The sequence below is a fragment of the Narcine bancroftii genome, chromosome 2 (genome assembly GCF_036971445.1).
Source record: "Narcine bancroftii isolate sNarBan1 chromosome 2, sNarBan1.hap1, whole genome shotgun sequence".
NCBI lineage: Eukaryota > Metazoa > Chordata > Chondrichthyes > Torpediniformes > Narcinidae > Narcine > Narcine bancroftii.
Genome location: NC_091470.1, coordinates 98,210,537 through 98,227,263, shown reverse-complemented (window position 1 = coordinate 98,227,263; position 16,727 = coordinate 98,210,537). Strand labels below are relative to the sequence as shown.

General features: G+C 49.5%; 2 protein-coding genes and 1 long non-coding RNA gene across 7 annotated transcripts in view; 2 read left to right on the top strand and 1 right to left on the bottom strand.

The window, feature by feature from the left end:
• Positions 1-716: 716 nt before the first annotated feature.
• On the top strand, positions 717-12,893 carry fam136a (family with sequence similarity 136 member A). 4 transcript variants are annotated; one of them, XM_069917622.1, is made up of 4 exons: positions 717-869; positions 5,342-5,482; positions 5,755-5,822; positions 9,720-9,928. In XM_069917622.1, the coding sequence occupies exons 1-4, from the start codon at positions 720-722 to the stop codon at positions 9,739-9,741; spliced, it is 381 nt and encodes a 126-aa protein (XP_069773723.1). In that variant the 5' UTR covers positions 717-719; the 3' UTR covers positions 9,742-9,928. The 4 variants fall into 4 exon arrangements, with proteins under 4 accessions (XP_069773723.1, XP_069773721.1, XP_069773724.1 ...); XM_069917620.1 differs by lacking the exon at positions 5,755-5,822 and having other exon boundaries at positions 9,720-12,893; XM_069917623.1 differs by lacking the exons at positions 717-869; positions 5,755-5,822 and adding an exon at positions 2,637-2,833 and having other exon boundaries at positions 9,720-12,893.
• On the bottom strand, positions 6,004-9,353 carry LOC138753970 (uncharacterized). Its single transcript, XR_011351529.1, has 2 exons — positions 9,251-9,353; positions 6,004-7,322 (listed from the first exon to the last, which is right to left on the bottom strand). It is a non-coding gene; the product is annotated as an uncharacterized lncRNA (long non-coding RNA).
• Positions 9,978-16,727, top strand: part of LOC138753967 (STE20-like serine/threonine-protein kinase) — an 84,074-nt gene continuing 77,324 nt past the window's right edge. Inside the window, exon 1 of one of the 2 annotated variants that reach the window (XM_069917615.1) lies at positions 9,978-10,064. The gene's annotated coding sequence lies outside the window, so the exon portion shown is untranslated. The remainder of the gene's footprint in view (positions 10,065-16,727) is intronic. The other variant, XM_069917617.1, reaches the window with a different exon arrangement.

Here is a 16,727-nt window from a genome sequence, read left to right as displayed (position 1 = left end):
ATCGGGACTGAGGTCTGAATCCCATGCTGTCTGTAAGGAGCTTGTACGTTCTCCCCGTGTCTGCATGGGTTTCCCCAGAAGCTCCGGTCTCCTCCCACCGTTTGAAAAGTACTGGGAGTTGTGGGTCATTTGGGAGTAATTGGGCAGCACGGGCTCATGGCCCGAAACAGCTTGTAACTGCACTGTAGGTCTAAATTTTAGAAAACATTGAATACAAATTAGCAGCTTAAAAATTAAATTCCATTACATGCATGTATTTCTTAATACTTATGTGACAAAATGTGCATACAAGAGTAAAAACGTTTCTGTAATATTTTTCCACGTCTTGCAGCTCTGGAACATCTGAAGTTTATCCGACGTGGCTCTTACGTTGAGCAAGTTTGGCCACCCCTGACCCATGTCAGCACTGAACTGCCAACAAGAAAAAAGCCCAGGCAGGGAGTATGGACAGGGAAAATCCATTCAGTCCCTCAAACCAATTCCACCATTCAATAGTCCACTGTCCTCAGCACAGTTTCCCACTATTGCTGCACGTTCCTTCCCAAACAATCTACCCATCTCAGTTTGAGGGTTTATTTGACCATCACATCCAGAAGCCAAGCCCCAGGAACTGATCCCATGATACGCAGCCACAAGGTTCCAAATGAAACACCCCTCTCAGTGGTTGGTTCGCCTCTGGGCCGCCGGGTGGCGCTAGAGGGGGAGGCAGTCGGGGCCCGATGTGGTCCATCTTGGCTGGCCTCACGCTCCTCGGAGTCGGGAGGCAGCGTGGAGCGATGGCGGGCGCTGAGTCCCAGCAGCGCCGGTTGCAGAGGGCCGTGGACGACATGGTGCAAGGTCTGGAGAGGGAGCAGATCCGCAAGATGCAGGTGGGTCGGGGGCAGGGCTATGGGGGGGCGGGGAAGCGGCGCGGTCACCGATGGAGTGGAGGCTGCAGGCTCAAGGTGAACGGGCAAAGGGCTCAGGGGGAGGGGGAACGCGCCACCCGCCCCCTTGTTCCCCCGTTCCCCCCCCCCTGTTCCCCTCCCCAGGCCAGGGAACAGGTTCCCCCCCCCAATCCAGGCCAGGGAACAGGGTCCCCCCCCCCCCACCCAGGCCAGGGAACAGGGTCCCCCCCCCCCACCCACCCAGGCCAGGGAACAGGGTTCCCCCCCCCCACCCACCCAGGCCAGGGAACAGGGTTCCCCCCCCCCACCCAGGCCAGGGAACAGGGTTCCCCCCCCCCCACCCACCCAGGCCAGGGAACAGGGTTCCCCCCCCACCCACCCACCCAGGCCAGGGAACAGGGTTCCCCCCCCCCCACCCAGGCCAGGGAACAGGGTTCCCCCCCCCACCCAGACCAGGGAACGGTTCTCCCCCCCCCCCCCCACCCAGGCCAGGGAACAGTTTCCCCCCACCCAGGCCAGGGAACAGGGTTCTTAACCCCTCCCCCCATCCTCCCAGGCCAAGGAACAGAGTTCTTTCTCCCACCCCCCCCCGCAGGCCAGGGGACTGGGAGGGGGAAAGGAAGAAGGCATGCTCCCCACCCACCTACCCTCATAGTCCAGGGGTCAGGGAAAGAGGATCATTCCATCCAGGGATCAGAGAAGGAGGAAGAGTGACCCCGGCTATGGTCATCAAACCCCTTGCTCACAAGAATCTGTCCATTTAAGAGGCACAGCACATTCCCAAGCTTCCACCGTTTTTTGAAGTGTGTTGGAGACTTTCACTCTCTTTGAAGAATTTGTTGCCTGAACATGACATATTTGATGTGGATCGACCACATAGTATAGTATTGGACTGCCATGTTCAATCAATCAATTAGTATTTTGCTGCAGTTTCTAATCATTCCTACATGGAAGCCCTCAACCCCCCCCCACCCAATTAAATAATCATTTCAACATTCCTATTTAGATAAACTTCTGTTATCCGGATTCAACCAACCAGCAGAACAGTTGCAGAAAATAAGTAACAAAACTACGGAAGTTTAAAATTGACATTCCTCGCTGTTAGTTCGCCAATTTCATAGCACACAACCTGAACCACATATCCAGCCTCTTCCAATTCCCATAGGGACTGGAAGGGAGACTCTAGTGATCCTGTCTGCCACTTTTACGGTTCCTCCGATCCCTTTCCCCACAGCAACCATACCGCACTATGATACCGGATGTGTAGTGGAGGGTGGGAGTTCCTGGTCCTGAAGCCCACGTTGAAACTCAGGTTGTTATTGCATCATATCACAGGATTTTTCCACTTCTCTCTGCCGTAAGATTGTTGCTGATGAGGTCAACTGCATCTTGTGTCATCAGCAAGCTTGGTGACTGTTGGAGATGGATCTGGTGGTGCAGTCGTGGGTTGGTAGCGTGAACGGGAGTGAGCAGAGCCACAAAGTCCTGAGGTGTCTTGACCCAAAAAGTTGACTGACCATATCTGTCCATGGACGCTGCCGGACCTGCTGGCTTCCTACAGAAATACTTCCTCAAGGTCCCAGCATCGGGGCAGCTTTTAGTTTCCTCTCTGCAAATCTTCCGTTCAATCTCTTGCCAAATCTCACCTTCCCCACCCCCCCCCCACCTCCCTCCTCGACTGTGTTTACACTGAACAAAAAGTTTGCTTAGCCATCCAGGGTTGAATGATTTACAGATCAGGAGCAAAGTTCAGTCCCAAACTATGACTCTTTCCGTAATATGTTCTTGGTGCTGCAATCTCAACTTAGAAGTCGAAAATGTGGTCGGTCTCCTTTTGCACAAAGTGGGATAAAGCCCACTAAACACCAGTGATAATTCTGTGGGACAGGGTTCGTCTACTTTTACAAAGATGTGGATTAATGATAGACAACACTGGACGACAACAGGTCTGCTTCCTGGAAAAAAATGATTCTGATAGACCGCTTCAAGCTGAACACAAAAATAATTTCAGATTTGCTGTATCATGTAGTAAGTTGGAGAAAAGTTGCGTTAACTTTTCTTGAATTTAGCATGTTTAACTGCTCAATGATGCCGACGCATTGCTTCAGTTCAACAGACCTAACAATGTTTTTCCGCTGGTTTTCGTTTGTATTCAGCATCTGATGCTTCACATGTCAGTGTCCAACAATAATTGGGCAGCATTGATGGATTCCAGTTCCCCTGACACTGCTGTGTCCTGGTGAAACCTTTCCATGTGTTCGTCACTGACTGCACTAAGATCAGCAGGGAAGGAGTGCAAAGGCAGAAAATTAATTTTCAATGATGTGTTGCATGTCATGGCTTTGTAATGCTTGAAGTAGACAAAGTATGACAGAAAATCACAAAAAATGGATTATTTGTAAATGCTGTACATGATGGGAATATTTAAGGTGATTTTCGTGATCAGCAGCCCAAAATCCATAAAATACACCCAAGTGTTCAGGAAGGAACATCTTTGTTGTCCAGTGTAATCAGTCTGGTTTTGTTAGGCTAATGTCATTGAATTTTTTTTTTTGAAGATGTAACAAAATATGTTGGTGTGGGCCATGTAGTTTATATGGTCTTCAGTAAGACCCTGGACAAGAACTTGGGAGACCGGTGCAAACGTTAGAAGCCATGAGATCCAGACCAAGCTGTCAAATTAGATCCAAAATTGGCTTTGGACCAAGTGCTAGTAAATAGAATTAATAGCAAGGTTCCTTGTATTGTCATGTATTAATGATATGAATACATGATATATTTTCATTTTTGTCTGCCGTAAGGCAAAGAGTTGCCACAAGCACAGCCCGGCGTCCCTAACAATAGGAAAAAGAGAGCCCCTTCAGAGACACTGGGTGTCCATGAATCACCTCTAGTGCTCCCGCTGCCTCTGCAGTTCAAACCACTGGAAACTTGAGCTCCAGATCCAAACCTCTGGTACAATCAGGAAGCCCTCAGCACCCGACCCCCTTCAGGAGGCCTTGCCCTCTTGAATCTCGGTTCCGATGCCTTGTTCCCACGGGGCAGTCTCCAGTAGCCTGGTGGAAATCCTTCGACCGTGTCGCCTGTGTGGCTCCTTCAACCACTATGCTTCTCCTCAATGGATGGGCATTCTCCCCATTTCTGGCACCCTGCACCATTCTTCTTCGAAGACTGTAACCCCTTAATTTAAAATTCTTGGGATCTGTACCCAGCACAGTTGCCGTCATCTTGGGCACAGACCCTGGGGATTTTAAATAAAAACACCATCGGCTCTTTTAGCAAGCCGTTTAAACCATGCACGGAGCCGCCAGCATTAGGACTGGATAGTTGGACCCTACAGAGCAGCGACGTGTCTCCGTTCCCCACTCTCCCCAGGTCCACAACAGGAGCAGCACCATCAATTTTTTCACATGGTCATCTCAGAGGTGATGGGCTGAAGGGCCTGTTTCTGTGCCATACAATGGAAGGGGATAGAAAGGAAGAGAAGCAGCTGGGTTGGAAGGATTTTCCTTTGCTAAGCAGATGTGTGCACTGGGTAGATTGAGGTTTCATTCCTGCTCTGTCAGATAGCAGATATAGAGGTAAAACTGCAGCAAAGTAGGGACAACCCATTGATGGAATCAAGGCCAATAAGTGAGCTAATGTGTATCTCAGCCATAATCTCATTGAATGGTCTTGAATTGCATCCTTGCCATTGGGTCTTAATATTGGAGAAGAGTGCCATCCAGTGTACATTGAAAATCTACTTGTTGAAACACCATAGAGGGGGCATGGAAGGACCGTGAACAGTGACAAAGGAGCATGGAAGCCAAATGTAATTTTTTTTTAAACAATAGCCGCTTTCAGGTGCCCAGAATACCTGACTGTAAAGCCTCCTATTCTACCCCAATGGGGCTGTTGGGTGGCCACCTGAAAGTGGAGAACCCGGCCAGGAGGAGCACTTCCTTAACCCTCCTCCTGTAGGTATATTCTCTGGCTCGGAGAATCCCCCATTGCACCTGAAAGCAGCAGTGGGACTACGGCCATGGTCCACAGGAGCCGGAGCTCGCTCGGACGCGGCTCTCCTTCAGCCGGCACGTTCAGGTGACAGAAAGGTGTCTTCTCCACGGCCTCCTGAACGTCCCAGCTGCACTCCCCCAGCCACATCTGCTGGCGTGTTATCTGTGTCCGAGCCCCTGAAAGCGGCTAATGAGATGTACAGCATGGTAACAGGCCCTTCGAGTGTGTGCCGCCCAATTAACCTATAACTCCCTGTAAGTTTTGAAGGGTGAGAGGGGAACCCACGCAGATGTGGGGAGAGCGCGAAAACTCCTCACAGCGGTGGATTCAAAGCTGGGGATGGCTGGCGTAATAACTTTGTGCTAACTCTGCCGCCCCTTACGTTGCCTATAATCCATAATGATTTGAGATAGCAATTAATATGTTTTTGCTATGTGTTTAAATCCCTTCACTAGGGAAGAATGTTTCGGTGCAGTGCTGACTGCTGTGACAATGGTAATTCCTCCATGGAAGAGGTTCATCAATGCATTGAGCGATGCCACACCCCTCTTGCCAAAGCACAAGCTGCTGTCACCGGGGAGCTCGAGAGGTTCCAGGTAAGAGGTAATCTGCCATTGCCCCAGTTTGTGATCAGTGGGAAAGCTGTATTTTACCTGATCATTTGAAATGAAATACTGGAGGTCTGGGGAGAAATGGGTGACGTGACAAAGCAGGGCCACAAGAGCACCAGGCTGCAAAAGTCTTCACGTCAGTGTGATCCGATTCCTCAGTAAGATCACAGTTGGAGAACTCTTGCACGGCTTCAGGCAGGACCTACTTGAGTGAAGGATTTCGGCCTGAAATATCAATTGCCCATTTCTGTCTGCAGGTATTGCCTGACCTGCTGAGTTCTTCCAGCAGCTCGCCTTTTGCTCCTCCTGCATCTGCAGTCTCCAGGTAGGATCATTAAATTTAAAAGGCAGAGAATAGATGGATAGGGATCATGCAGCAAGCAGCAGAGTTTTAGTTTAATTTGGATATCATGTTCAGCATAGACGTGGGCTGAAGGGCCTCATCTTGTGCTGTTAAATTAAGGCAGTAGATGGCACAGATTCATTGAGGAATTACAAATCAGAAACAATGTTCGAAGTTCACATTTATTGTCAGAGTACATCACATACAACCCTGAGATTCCTTTTCCTGTGAGCGAAGCAGAATTTCTATTTATCGGTAGTGCAAAAAACTACTCAGGAAAAATGTATGCAAAAGAGAGAAATGCAAAAAAAATAGACGATACAGAAAATAAATATTCAATAATAACTAATGAGCAAAGTAAGTCCTTAAATGAACCTCTGAGTTTGTCGTTGAGGAGTCTGACGGTGGAGCGGTAGCAGCTGTTCCTGAACCTGGTGGTGCGGAAACTTGAGGTACCTGAAACCTTTTCCCTGATGGCAGCAGCGAGAATGGAGCACTGCTGGGTGGTGCGGATCCTTGATGATCGCTGGTGTTCTCCGACAGCAGCATCCCGCGTCGATGTTCTCGATAGTGGGGAGGGTTTTGCCTGTGATGTCCTGGGCTATATCCCATACCATTTGCAGGGCATTCCGCTTGGAGCTATTGGTGCCCCCATACCAGGCTGAGATGCAGCCGGTCAGCACACTTTTTGCTACATATCTGTGGAAGTTTGCCGGGGTTTCTAATACCAAACCTCATCAAACTCCTAAGGAAGTAGAAGCACTGTTCATTCTTCACAGGGACATTCATGTTGGATCCAGTAAAGATCCTCTGAGGTAGTGACTCAGGAATTTAAATGTGCTCACTTGATTCCCCCACTGATCACTGGATTGGAAACCTCTGGTTTTCCCTTTCTGAAGTCAACAATCTGCTCCTTGGTTTTGGTGACATTGAGTGTGAGATTGTTGTTAGTGCACCATTTAGCCAGGTTTTTAACATCCCTCCTGAATGCTGAGTCATCGCCCCTTTTTATACAACCCACTACCGTAGTATCATCAGCGAATTTGTAGATTATGCTGTTATATTGAGCCACACAGTCGTAGGTGTAGAGCAGAGGATAAGAATGAAGCCCTGTGATACTCTGGAACTGATGGCAATTGTGAAACAGGATTGGAAGGATTGATCCTGCTTTTGTAGAACTAAAGGAGACTGGAGATTTGATCACGGGAGTTGAAATTACGATTGAATGGGGTGGCTTGTATATACAAGGGGTGTTGAGGAGACCACCAACATACTGTTAAGTGGTGACACATTGACATTAGAGGAATTTTTCAGATTACAGATGGTCCCCGACATACATCCGAGTTCTGTTCTGACCGACCAGTCCGTGCCGACACGTTCTTAAACTGGAGCTGCGGCACTTCGTCCACAGCCCAGCCCGTCTGGCACTGGAAAGACGTTGTCCACCGGCACCTGGCCTGCGCTCACCTCCTCGGATTTTTTCTGGATTTCAGAAAGCCAGATTTAAGACCACCCGAATTGTGCTGCTATATCCACCCCATCCCCTTCCAGTCGCACTGCCATCTACCCCCACCCCTCGCCTGTCCGACTCGCACTGCTGTCTACCCCTTGCCCACCTGACTCGAGTTGCCGGCCTCGGTCTCTCGCCCGCCCGACTCGCGCTGCCGGCCTCGGTCTCTCGCCCGCCCGACTCGCGCTGCCGGCCTCGGTCTCTCGCCCGCCCGACTCGCGCTGCCGGCCTCGGTCTCTCGCCCGCCCGACTCGCGCTGCCGGCCTCGGTCTCTCGCCCGCCCGACTCGCGCTGCCGGCCTCGGTCTCTCGCCCGCCCGACTCGGGCTGCCGGCCTCGGTCTCTCGCCCGCCCGACTCGGGCTGCCGGCCTCGGTCTCTCGCCCGCCCGACTCGCGCTGCCGGCCTCGGTCTCTCGCCCGCCCGACTCGCGCTGCCGGCCTCGTTCTCTCGCCCGCCCGACTCGCGCTGCCGGCCTCGGTCTCTCGCCCGCCCGACTCGCGCTGCCGGCCTCGGTCTCTCGCCCGCCCGACTCGCGCTGCCGGCCTCGGTCTCTCGCCCGCCCGACTCGCGCTGCCGGCCTCGGTCTCTCGCCCGCCCGACTCGCGCTGCCGGCCTCGGTCTCTCGCCCGCCCGACTCGCGCTGCCGGCCTCGGTCTCTCGCCCGCCCGACTCGCGCTGCCGGCCTCGGTCTCTCGCCCGCCCGACTCGCGCTGCCGGCCTCGGTCTCTCGCCCGCCCGACTCGCGCTGCCGGCCTCGGTCTCTCGCCCGCCCGACTCGCGCTGCCGGCCTCGGTCTCTCGCCCGCCCGACTCGCGCTGCCGGCCTCGGTCTCTCGCCCGCCCGACTCGCGCTGCCGGCCTCGGTCTCTCGCCCGCCCGACTCGCGCTGCCGGCCTCGGTCTCTCGCCCGCCCGACTCGCGCTGCCGGCCTCGGTCTCTCGCCCGCCCGACTCGCGCTGCCGGCCTCGGTCTCTCGCCCGCCCGACTCGCGCTGCCGGCCTCGGTCTCTCGCCCGCCCGACTCGCGCTGCCGGCCTCGGTCTCTCGCCCGCCCGACTCGCGCTGCCGGCCTCGGTCTCTCGCCCGCCCGACTCGCGCTGCCGGCCTCGGTCTCTCGCCCGCCCGACTCGCGCTGCCGGCCTCGGTCTCTCGCCCGCCCGACTCGCGCTGCCGGCCTCGGTCTCTCGCCCGCCCGACTCGCGCTGCCGGCCTCGGTCTCTCGCCCGCCCGACTCGCGCTGCCGGCCTCGGTCTCTCGCCCGCCCGACTCGCGCTGCCGGCCTCGGTCTCTCGCCCGCCCGACTCGCGCTGCCGGCCTCGGTCTCTCGCCCGCCCGACTCGCGCTGCCGGCCTCGGTCTCTCGCCCGCCCGACTCGCGCTGCCGGCCTCGGTCTCTCGCCCGCCCGACTCGCGCTGCCGGCCTCGGTCTCTCGCCCGCCCGACTCGCGCTGCCGGCCTCGGTCTCTCGCCCGCCCGACTCGCGCTGCCGGCCTCGGTCTCTCGCCCGCCCGACTCGCGCTGCCGGCCTCGGTCTCTCGCCCGCCCGACTCGCGCTGCCGGCCTCGGTCTCTCGCCCGCCCGACTCGCGCTGCCGGCCTCGGTCTCTCGCCCGCCCGACTCGCGCTGCCGGCCTCGGTCTCTCGCCCGCCCGACTCGCGCTGCCGGCCTCGGTCTCTCGCCCGCCCGACTCGCGCTGCCGGCCTCGGTCTCTCGCCCGCCCGACTCGCGCTGCCGGCCTCGGTCTCTCGCCCGCCCGACTCGCGCTGCCGGCCTCGGTCTCTCGCCCGCCCGACTCGCGCTGCCGGCCTCGGTCTCTCGCCCGCCCGACTCGCGCTGCCTGTCTCTCCCCTTCGCCCACCCGACTTGTGCTGCCGATCTCGGTCTCTCGCCCGCCCAACTCACTCTGCCGTCTCTCCAATTGCCGTATTTTGGAGCTTTCCGGATTTTAGATGTCCAGATAAAGGATTGTTTACCTATAGTAGATTTAGGACACAGATAAGGAGGAATTGCTTTTTCCAGAGAGTGGTGAATCTGTGGAATTTGCTGCCCATCGAAGCAGTGGCGGTGATATATTTACGACAAGGTTGGATATATATTTACAAAGTAGGGGAATTAAGGGATACGAAGAAAAGGCAGGTTGGTGGAGATGAGCCTATCATCAGGTCAGCCATGACCACATTGAATGGTGGCGCAGGCTTGACGGCCCAGATGGCCGACTCTTTGTCCTATGTTCAAGTTCTGGGGTGAGAGCTTAATCAGTAGTTTACTCCCTTGGGGAATGAAAGAATTGGACTTGCCATCTTTCACCTATGAATGATCGTGACCAGGTCAAGGGACCATTTCAGACTTGTGTGTTGCTTTCTCGTTACAGAATCGTCTACAACGCTGTATGATGGACTGCAATGACAGAGCAAAGGACGCCCTTGATTCAGGAGCTAAAGAGCAGGATGTCAAACAGAAGGCTGAATCCTGCATCTCTAAATGTGTGGATGACCATGCTGTCCTGATCCCAAGCATAACGAAGACTCTGAAGGAATCACTAATGTCCATAGCAAAATAAAGTTGCACCTCGCCTATAAAGCTGTAGTTTTTGGTGATGGACCAGACGCTGCACCAAAGCAGGGACAGTGATGAACCAAGTGCTGTCCGCTCAAGTGCACCATGGCCCAGGGGCTGCATCCTACACAGAACTGCAAACTGAAGACTTAGAGTAAAGGTAATAGATGGCAGGGCACCCTCAGCTACTGCTGAGTGGTCAGTGGTTAAGGTTAACAGTTTTCCAGGTACAGCATTCAGAGCTTACATCCTCTCAGTTCAACGTTTCACAGCAATTTCTCTCTCGGCTACACAGTGAAACTCATTCTGAGTGGCAGACTACAGTTTAATCACTTAAAATGTGTTCTTCCTCCAGGCACTGACTCTTGGCTGATGCAGAGACACAGCAGATGCTGCGGCTTCACTTTGCTGAACATCCTTTGTTTTGAATACGTGTTGCATCACATTCTCTCGGGTGGAAGGCAGAATCTGTAGACTTGGCTTAAGCCTCCCCCTTCTCTGTTTCTTTCCCTTTTCCCACTGCATTTTTCCCCTCCACTCCTCTCACCCCTTCTCTCAGCCCCCATCTTTGACAGACTGTGGCCTTGAGGTTATCTAACTCCCCAGTGTGCCACCCAGGCTACTACTTGACCCATGTAGATAACGAGGTACTGACATGTGAAGTAGATGATCCTTTCACCGTCACCACGTGATCTTGTGCTGTGGCTTTGTCGTTACTCAACCGCGTCAAGGTGGTGTTTGTGGCCTGTTTTGTCAGCAAATGTAGATGCTTCGAATCCATGCTTCTCATCGGTAACATCTTCCCTTTAAAGAGAAATGTACGTTAAAAATGCCATGTGAAAGGCAGCATTTTGTATTCCATTAAGATCCTCGAGCAGGTTCTTGTCATAATCTGAAGCAGATACAAAGAGCACTTGGTTGCAGTTTGGAAACAAAGAATACTGATCTCTGCCACAGAGAGAGGTTCCAGACTTGTCTTCATCAAAGAATCACCCCACACAAAAAGAAATCAGTGCCTCAGTGATGTCTAACTATGCACGGTCTTGACACTTCACTTGTATCCCTGATAGGACAAGGAATCTTAGCTCAAGGTTAATAATTGAGTCTGACAAAGAAACATTCGTAATTTGACCATGCTGGAAATACAATGGCCAAGCAGCATCTGTAAAGAGAAACAAAGTGTAGTTTATAGCTAACAAATATTTAAGCTAACAAATGAACTAGGAAATTGACAGCAGCTCTGACAACTTTGAGAAAGTGCAGTTAACGAAGTAAGAAGAGTTATCAGCATGAAGTGCACAAATGCTCGTTTTACCTGCAACCACGCTCTTTCATGCACATCAATTTACCCAGTGTAGCATGCACAAGAAGCATGGGAAAGGTGACTCAATGCTGATGCAGAGCCTGACTGACGAGTGTCATGGAAACACTGCTCTGTCAAGAGCAAGTTTCCTGCAAAGTACCATTCACTAGCAGATAGAAAATGGCCCTGCATTGAACAAGTCATTAATATACACCTGCCTTTGTTATGTTCCAATTGTTCTTAGACTGGCCTGTCCTCCAGGCTGTGTTGCATGGTTTGTCTCTGTCAGTTGCTCCAGCAGATTCATCTTCCTTCTTGTATTTTCTGGTTTGTCCATTCAAAGTTGATTTTTAGCTCAAACCAATTTCACTGTTGGTTAATGGAGGAGGAGCCGAGCAGCAGGAAAACTGAAGTATTGAACAGCTTTACAGGAGCAGGCAAGATCTACATCCTCATTTCTGCTTTCCTGTAGCCCCATACATTATCCTAGCTGGGAGCTGCAGGTGTGTGTGGGACAGAGCTGGTCAAGGTTTATGGAGTTTCCTGCTATCCACTGTGCTCTCCCAGTATTATTTATATGTATAGTAAATCTGCAATAGCACTGGACAATGACGATTTTGCTTCCTGAACACTTTTGGATATATTTTATGGATTTTGGGCTGCTGATCACGAACATCACCTTAAAATGTTCCCATCATGCACCAGTTTTTAGATACAACCTATTTTTGTGTTTTCCTGTCATATTTTAAGTCTACTTTAAGCCATGAACTGCAACATGTCATTGAAGATTCATTTTCTACATTCAAACTTGGACGTCTTCCCTGCTGATCTTGGTATAGTCAGTGAGGAACACGGTGAAAGGTTTCACCAGGTCATTGCGACCATGGATAAGCCGTGTCAGGGCAACTGGAATCCATCAATGCCAACTGACTATTGTTGGACATTGACATGAGAGGCATCAGATGGCAAAATACTTTTAGGTCAGTTGAACTCCCGCAATGTGTCACCTTCATTAATCGTGCCAAATTCAATAAAAGTTCATTGAACATTTCCCCAATCTGAAATTATTCGGCTTGAAGTGGTCTATCATAATCCCTTTTTTTTTTCAGGAAGCAAACTTTTTAGGGAAAAAAATAGTTGTTCAGTGTAATTTGACACGGTTGGGACCTGGTAGATTGTCAGGACTACTGTATTTTTTTCAATACCTCAAATACAGAAAGGTACCTGGGCCCCAGTGCGTTGAAAGACATCAGCTTGCTGGACCATCGCGATTTCCAAATGTTTGGAAAGTGGATTATCCAAATTGATGCCTTGTTGTGGCGTTTTAGTAAAGGCAACAATTCAACTAAAGCATAAGTGCTCTGACTGTGATTGGTTGAACTGTTGGGTCTGCTGTCCCCTTGGTCTTTGGTTTGCGTGGAAAAAGACAAATCAGATTGTTAACTTTGCTAAAGGCAGTTAAATGTGCAAGTTTTGCCACTCTGGACCCACATGTTCACAGCGCATCATGTATGCCCTACCACTTTTAAAAAAGTTTACGGGCTAGAATTTTTAAAACTGCAGTGCTTTTGAGTGGATTTATGTAATGGGATGGTAAACTTTGCTTTAAATTCACATTTGGTTTAACTGTGAAGTTGCCTGGGCTGGTGTACTTATGAATGTAAAATTAAAACAGTGATGTAACAACTTTCTCGTGTTTATTTCATGCACATCTATCTGAAAATAGGTTTTAAACGTGTACAGTTGACGAATCTTAACTGGAGTTTTGTACCATTGCAGAGGGCAGTAATCAACTTTAGGGGGAATTGATTGGTGAAATGAATCTGTGCATGGAGAGCACGCCAGTTAAATTTGAGAGGGAATGAAAGTGAGGATTGCATGTTTAAGCCCAACACAAGAGAGAGTAAAACCTGGAATATGCAGGTCCACCAATTCAATGTCATTGGATTCCATTCTCTTCTCTCAATTCTGTCTCTGTTGCACCTGCTCCCAGGACAACGTCTTCCATGCCAGATCACGAGAGATGTCCGCGTTCAAACAATGTGGGCATCAATCGGTCCAATAATCGCACATCTGACCTGGCCCCCTCTGCCCTCATGTGCAACAAGGACAGGACTCCCTTGTCCTCACCTACCACTCCACCAGCCTCCATGACCAACATACCCTTTTCTGCCACTTACTACGTGATCCCACCACAAGATAGATATTTCCCTCTCTGCTCCCTCCGTGACTCCCTTTTCCACTCCCCACTGATCATCCCCACATCACCTACCCCTGTGACCGCAGGAGATGCTCCATTTGCTCCCACACCTCCTCCCTCACCACCATCTGGGCCCCAAACAGTTCTTCCAAGTGAAGCAACATTTCACTTGTGAATCTGCAGGGGGTCATCTACTTCATGTTGTGGTCTCGTCTACATCAGACAGACTGGGAGATGTCTTTTTCAGAATATTTTTAAAATTGTTAACCATACATGCATTCAAATATATTTTAAAATACAAATAAAATAATATATTGAGTATCAAATACATAATGATAAAATCCCAGCACCCCCCCCCCCCCTCACAATCCCAAGAAAAAGTGAAGAAAGGATTGCATGACCAATACAATTAATGTAAGATGCAGATTGGTGTACTACAATTTTTTGCATCAGCTTTATCTTACCCCACAGAAGTAGCAGGATCATGGCACTGTGAGTGGCACTTGCTGTGCAAGAGGGCAGAAAAAAGAATGGTAGGGCAATAGTCCTAGGGGATTCCATTGTAAGGGGAATAGACCAGAGTTTCAGTGGCTGCAAACGAGACTCCCGGATGGTGTGTTGCCTCCTGGATGCAAAGTCGAGGTCTTGGAGCGGCTGCAGAACATTCTGAAAGGGGAGGTGAACAGCCAGCTGTCGTGGTCCATATTGGTACTGACGATATAGGAATAAAATGGGACGAGGTCCTTCAAAATGAATATAAGGAGCTAAGACATAAATTTAGGACCTCAAGGGTAATAATCTCTTTACCAGTGCCATGAGCTACCCAGAGTTGAAATAACAGGATAGTTAGAATGAATATCTGGCTTGAACAGTGGTGTAAGAGGGAAGGTTTCAGATTCTTGGGATATTGGAATCAGTTCTTGAGCAGCTGGGACTGGTAAAAACAAGACAGTCTACATATGGGCAGGGCCAGGACCAATGTCCTGGGGAGTTTGTTTGCTAGTGCTGTTGGAGAAGGTTTAAACTAATGTCGCAGGGGGATGGGAGCAAGTGCAAAGAGATAGACAGGCATAATATGAAGGTAAAAGCAAAAGTGGCCGGCAGGTAAACCTGAGGCAAAAATCAAAAGGGCCACTTTTCAACATAATGGTAGGGATAAGAATGTGGCAAAAGCCAGCTTGAAGCCTTGGTGTCTCAATGCAAGGATGAATTGAATGTGGAGATATCTGTTAATGACTGTGATATAGTTGGGATCACAGAGACTTGGCTTCAGGGGGACTGAGACTGGGAGCTCAATATCAGGGATATTCGATATTCAGAAGGGATAGACAGAAAGGAAAAGGAGATGGGGTAAATGCAATAAAAAGGAAGGACACTAGCTTGGAGGATGTGGAATCGATGTGGGTAGAGCTGTGAAGCACTAAGGGGTAGAAGACGCTAGTGGGAGTTGTGTACAGACCACCTAACCATAGCAGTGAGGTTAGGGATGGCATTAAACAGGAAATTGGAAATGCGTGCAACAAAGGGACTGCAGTTAGAATGGGTGACAGTAGCAGCGAGGTTAGGGATGACCTTAAACAGGAAATTGGAAATGTGTGCAACAAAGGGACAGCAGTTAGAATGGGTGACAGTACCAGCGAGGTTAGGGATGGCATTACACAGACAATTGGAAATGTGTGCAACAAAGGGACAACAGTTAGAATAGGTGACTTTACATGTAGATTGGGTGAACCAAATTGGAAAGAGTAATGAGGAAGAGGATTTCTTAGAATGTTTGCAGGATTGTTTTCTAAACCAGCATGTTGAGGAACCAACAAGAGAACAGGCCATTCTAGACTGGGTATTGAATAATGGGGAAGGATTAGTTAGCATTCTTGTTGCACAAATCCCTTGGGCAAGAGTGACCACAATATGGCAGAAACCTTCATTAAGAAGGAGAGTAACAGAGTTAATTCAAATACAAAGGTTCTGAATTTACAGAAGGGTAATTTTGATGGTACGAGACGTGAATTGGCTAAGATAGATTGGCAAATGATATTTTAAGGACTAACAGTGGAAATGCAATGGCAATCATTTAAAGATAGCTTGGATGAAATACAACAATTGTACATCCCAGTTTGGAAAAAGAATAAATCAAGGAAGGTCGTGCATCTGTGGCTAATGAGGAAATCAGGGAGAGGAACAAATCCAAAGAAGCAGCATATAAAATAGCCAGAAAAACAGTATTTCTGAGGACCGTGAGAAATTCAGTGTTCAACAGAGGAGGACAAAGGGATTAATTAGGAAAGGTAAAAGGGATTATGAGAGAAAGCTAGCAGGGAACATAAAAAATGACTCAAAGCTTTTATAGATATGTAAAGAGAAAGATTAGTTAAAACAAATATGGATCCATGGACATGGCAAACCAACTGAATAACTACTTTAGTTCTGTCTTCACTAAGGAAGACAGAAATAATCTTCAGGAAATAGTAGGGGATGGAGGATCTAATGTGAGGGAAGGACTGAAGGAAATAAATGTAAATCGACAGATTGTGAGAGGTCAATTGAAAGGATTAAAGGCAGATAAATCCTCAGGGCCAGATAGTCTGCATCCCAGAGTACTTAAAGAAGTAGCCCAAGAAATAGTGGATGCATTAGTGATAATTTTTCAAAACTCTAGATTCTGGATTAGTTCCTGAGGATTGGAGGGTGGCAAACGTAACCCCACTTTTTAAGAAAGATGGGAGAGAGAAAGCGGGAAACTATAGACCAGTTAGCCTGACATCGGTAGTGGGGAAAATGCTAGTCAGTTATTAAAGATGCGATTGCAGCACATTTGGAAAATAGTGATATCATCTTATAGAAATGTATAAACTTCTTAAGGGATTGGACAGGCTAGATGCAGGAAGGTTGTTCCTGATGTTTCTATATGTTTTAGATGTGGTGAAGAAATGGGAGCCGTTTTACACTCCATCTGGTTGTGCTCTAAAACAAAACAATTTTGGGAAAAATTAAAAATTTTATTAGACCAGATTATTGGGAAACAAAGTCCAGAATTGTTTCTCCTAGGAAATATTATGAGCATAAAACCCAAAATGAGGTTGTCCAAGTACCAATTAGAATTGTATTGCAGTTACTTGGAAGTCTGATTCCTTTCTGGAATGCGGAAATGCTTCTTCCTTAAATTGTAAGTAATTTTCTCCAGAGGAACACAACTATACATTTCCACATTCCATATTTGCAGAATGCAGGGTCGAATATTTAAGATACTTTCACTGTTCCTGAGTTCTACATCCTTGTTCTTGCCCTTATTCGAGATCCAGGCAGGAAGAGAATAGATC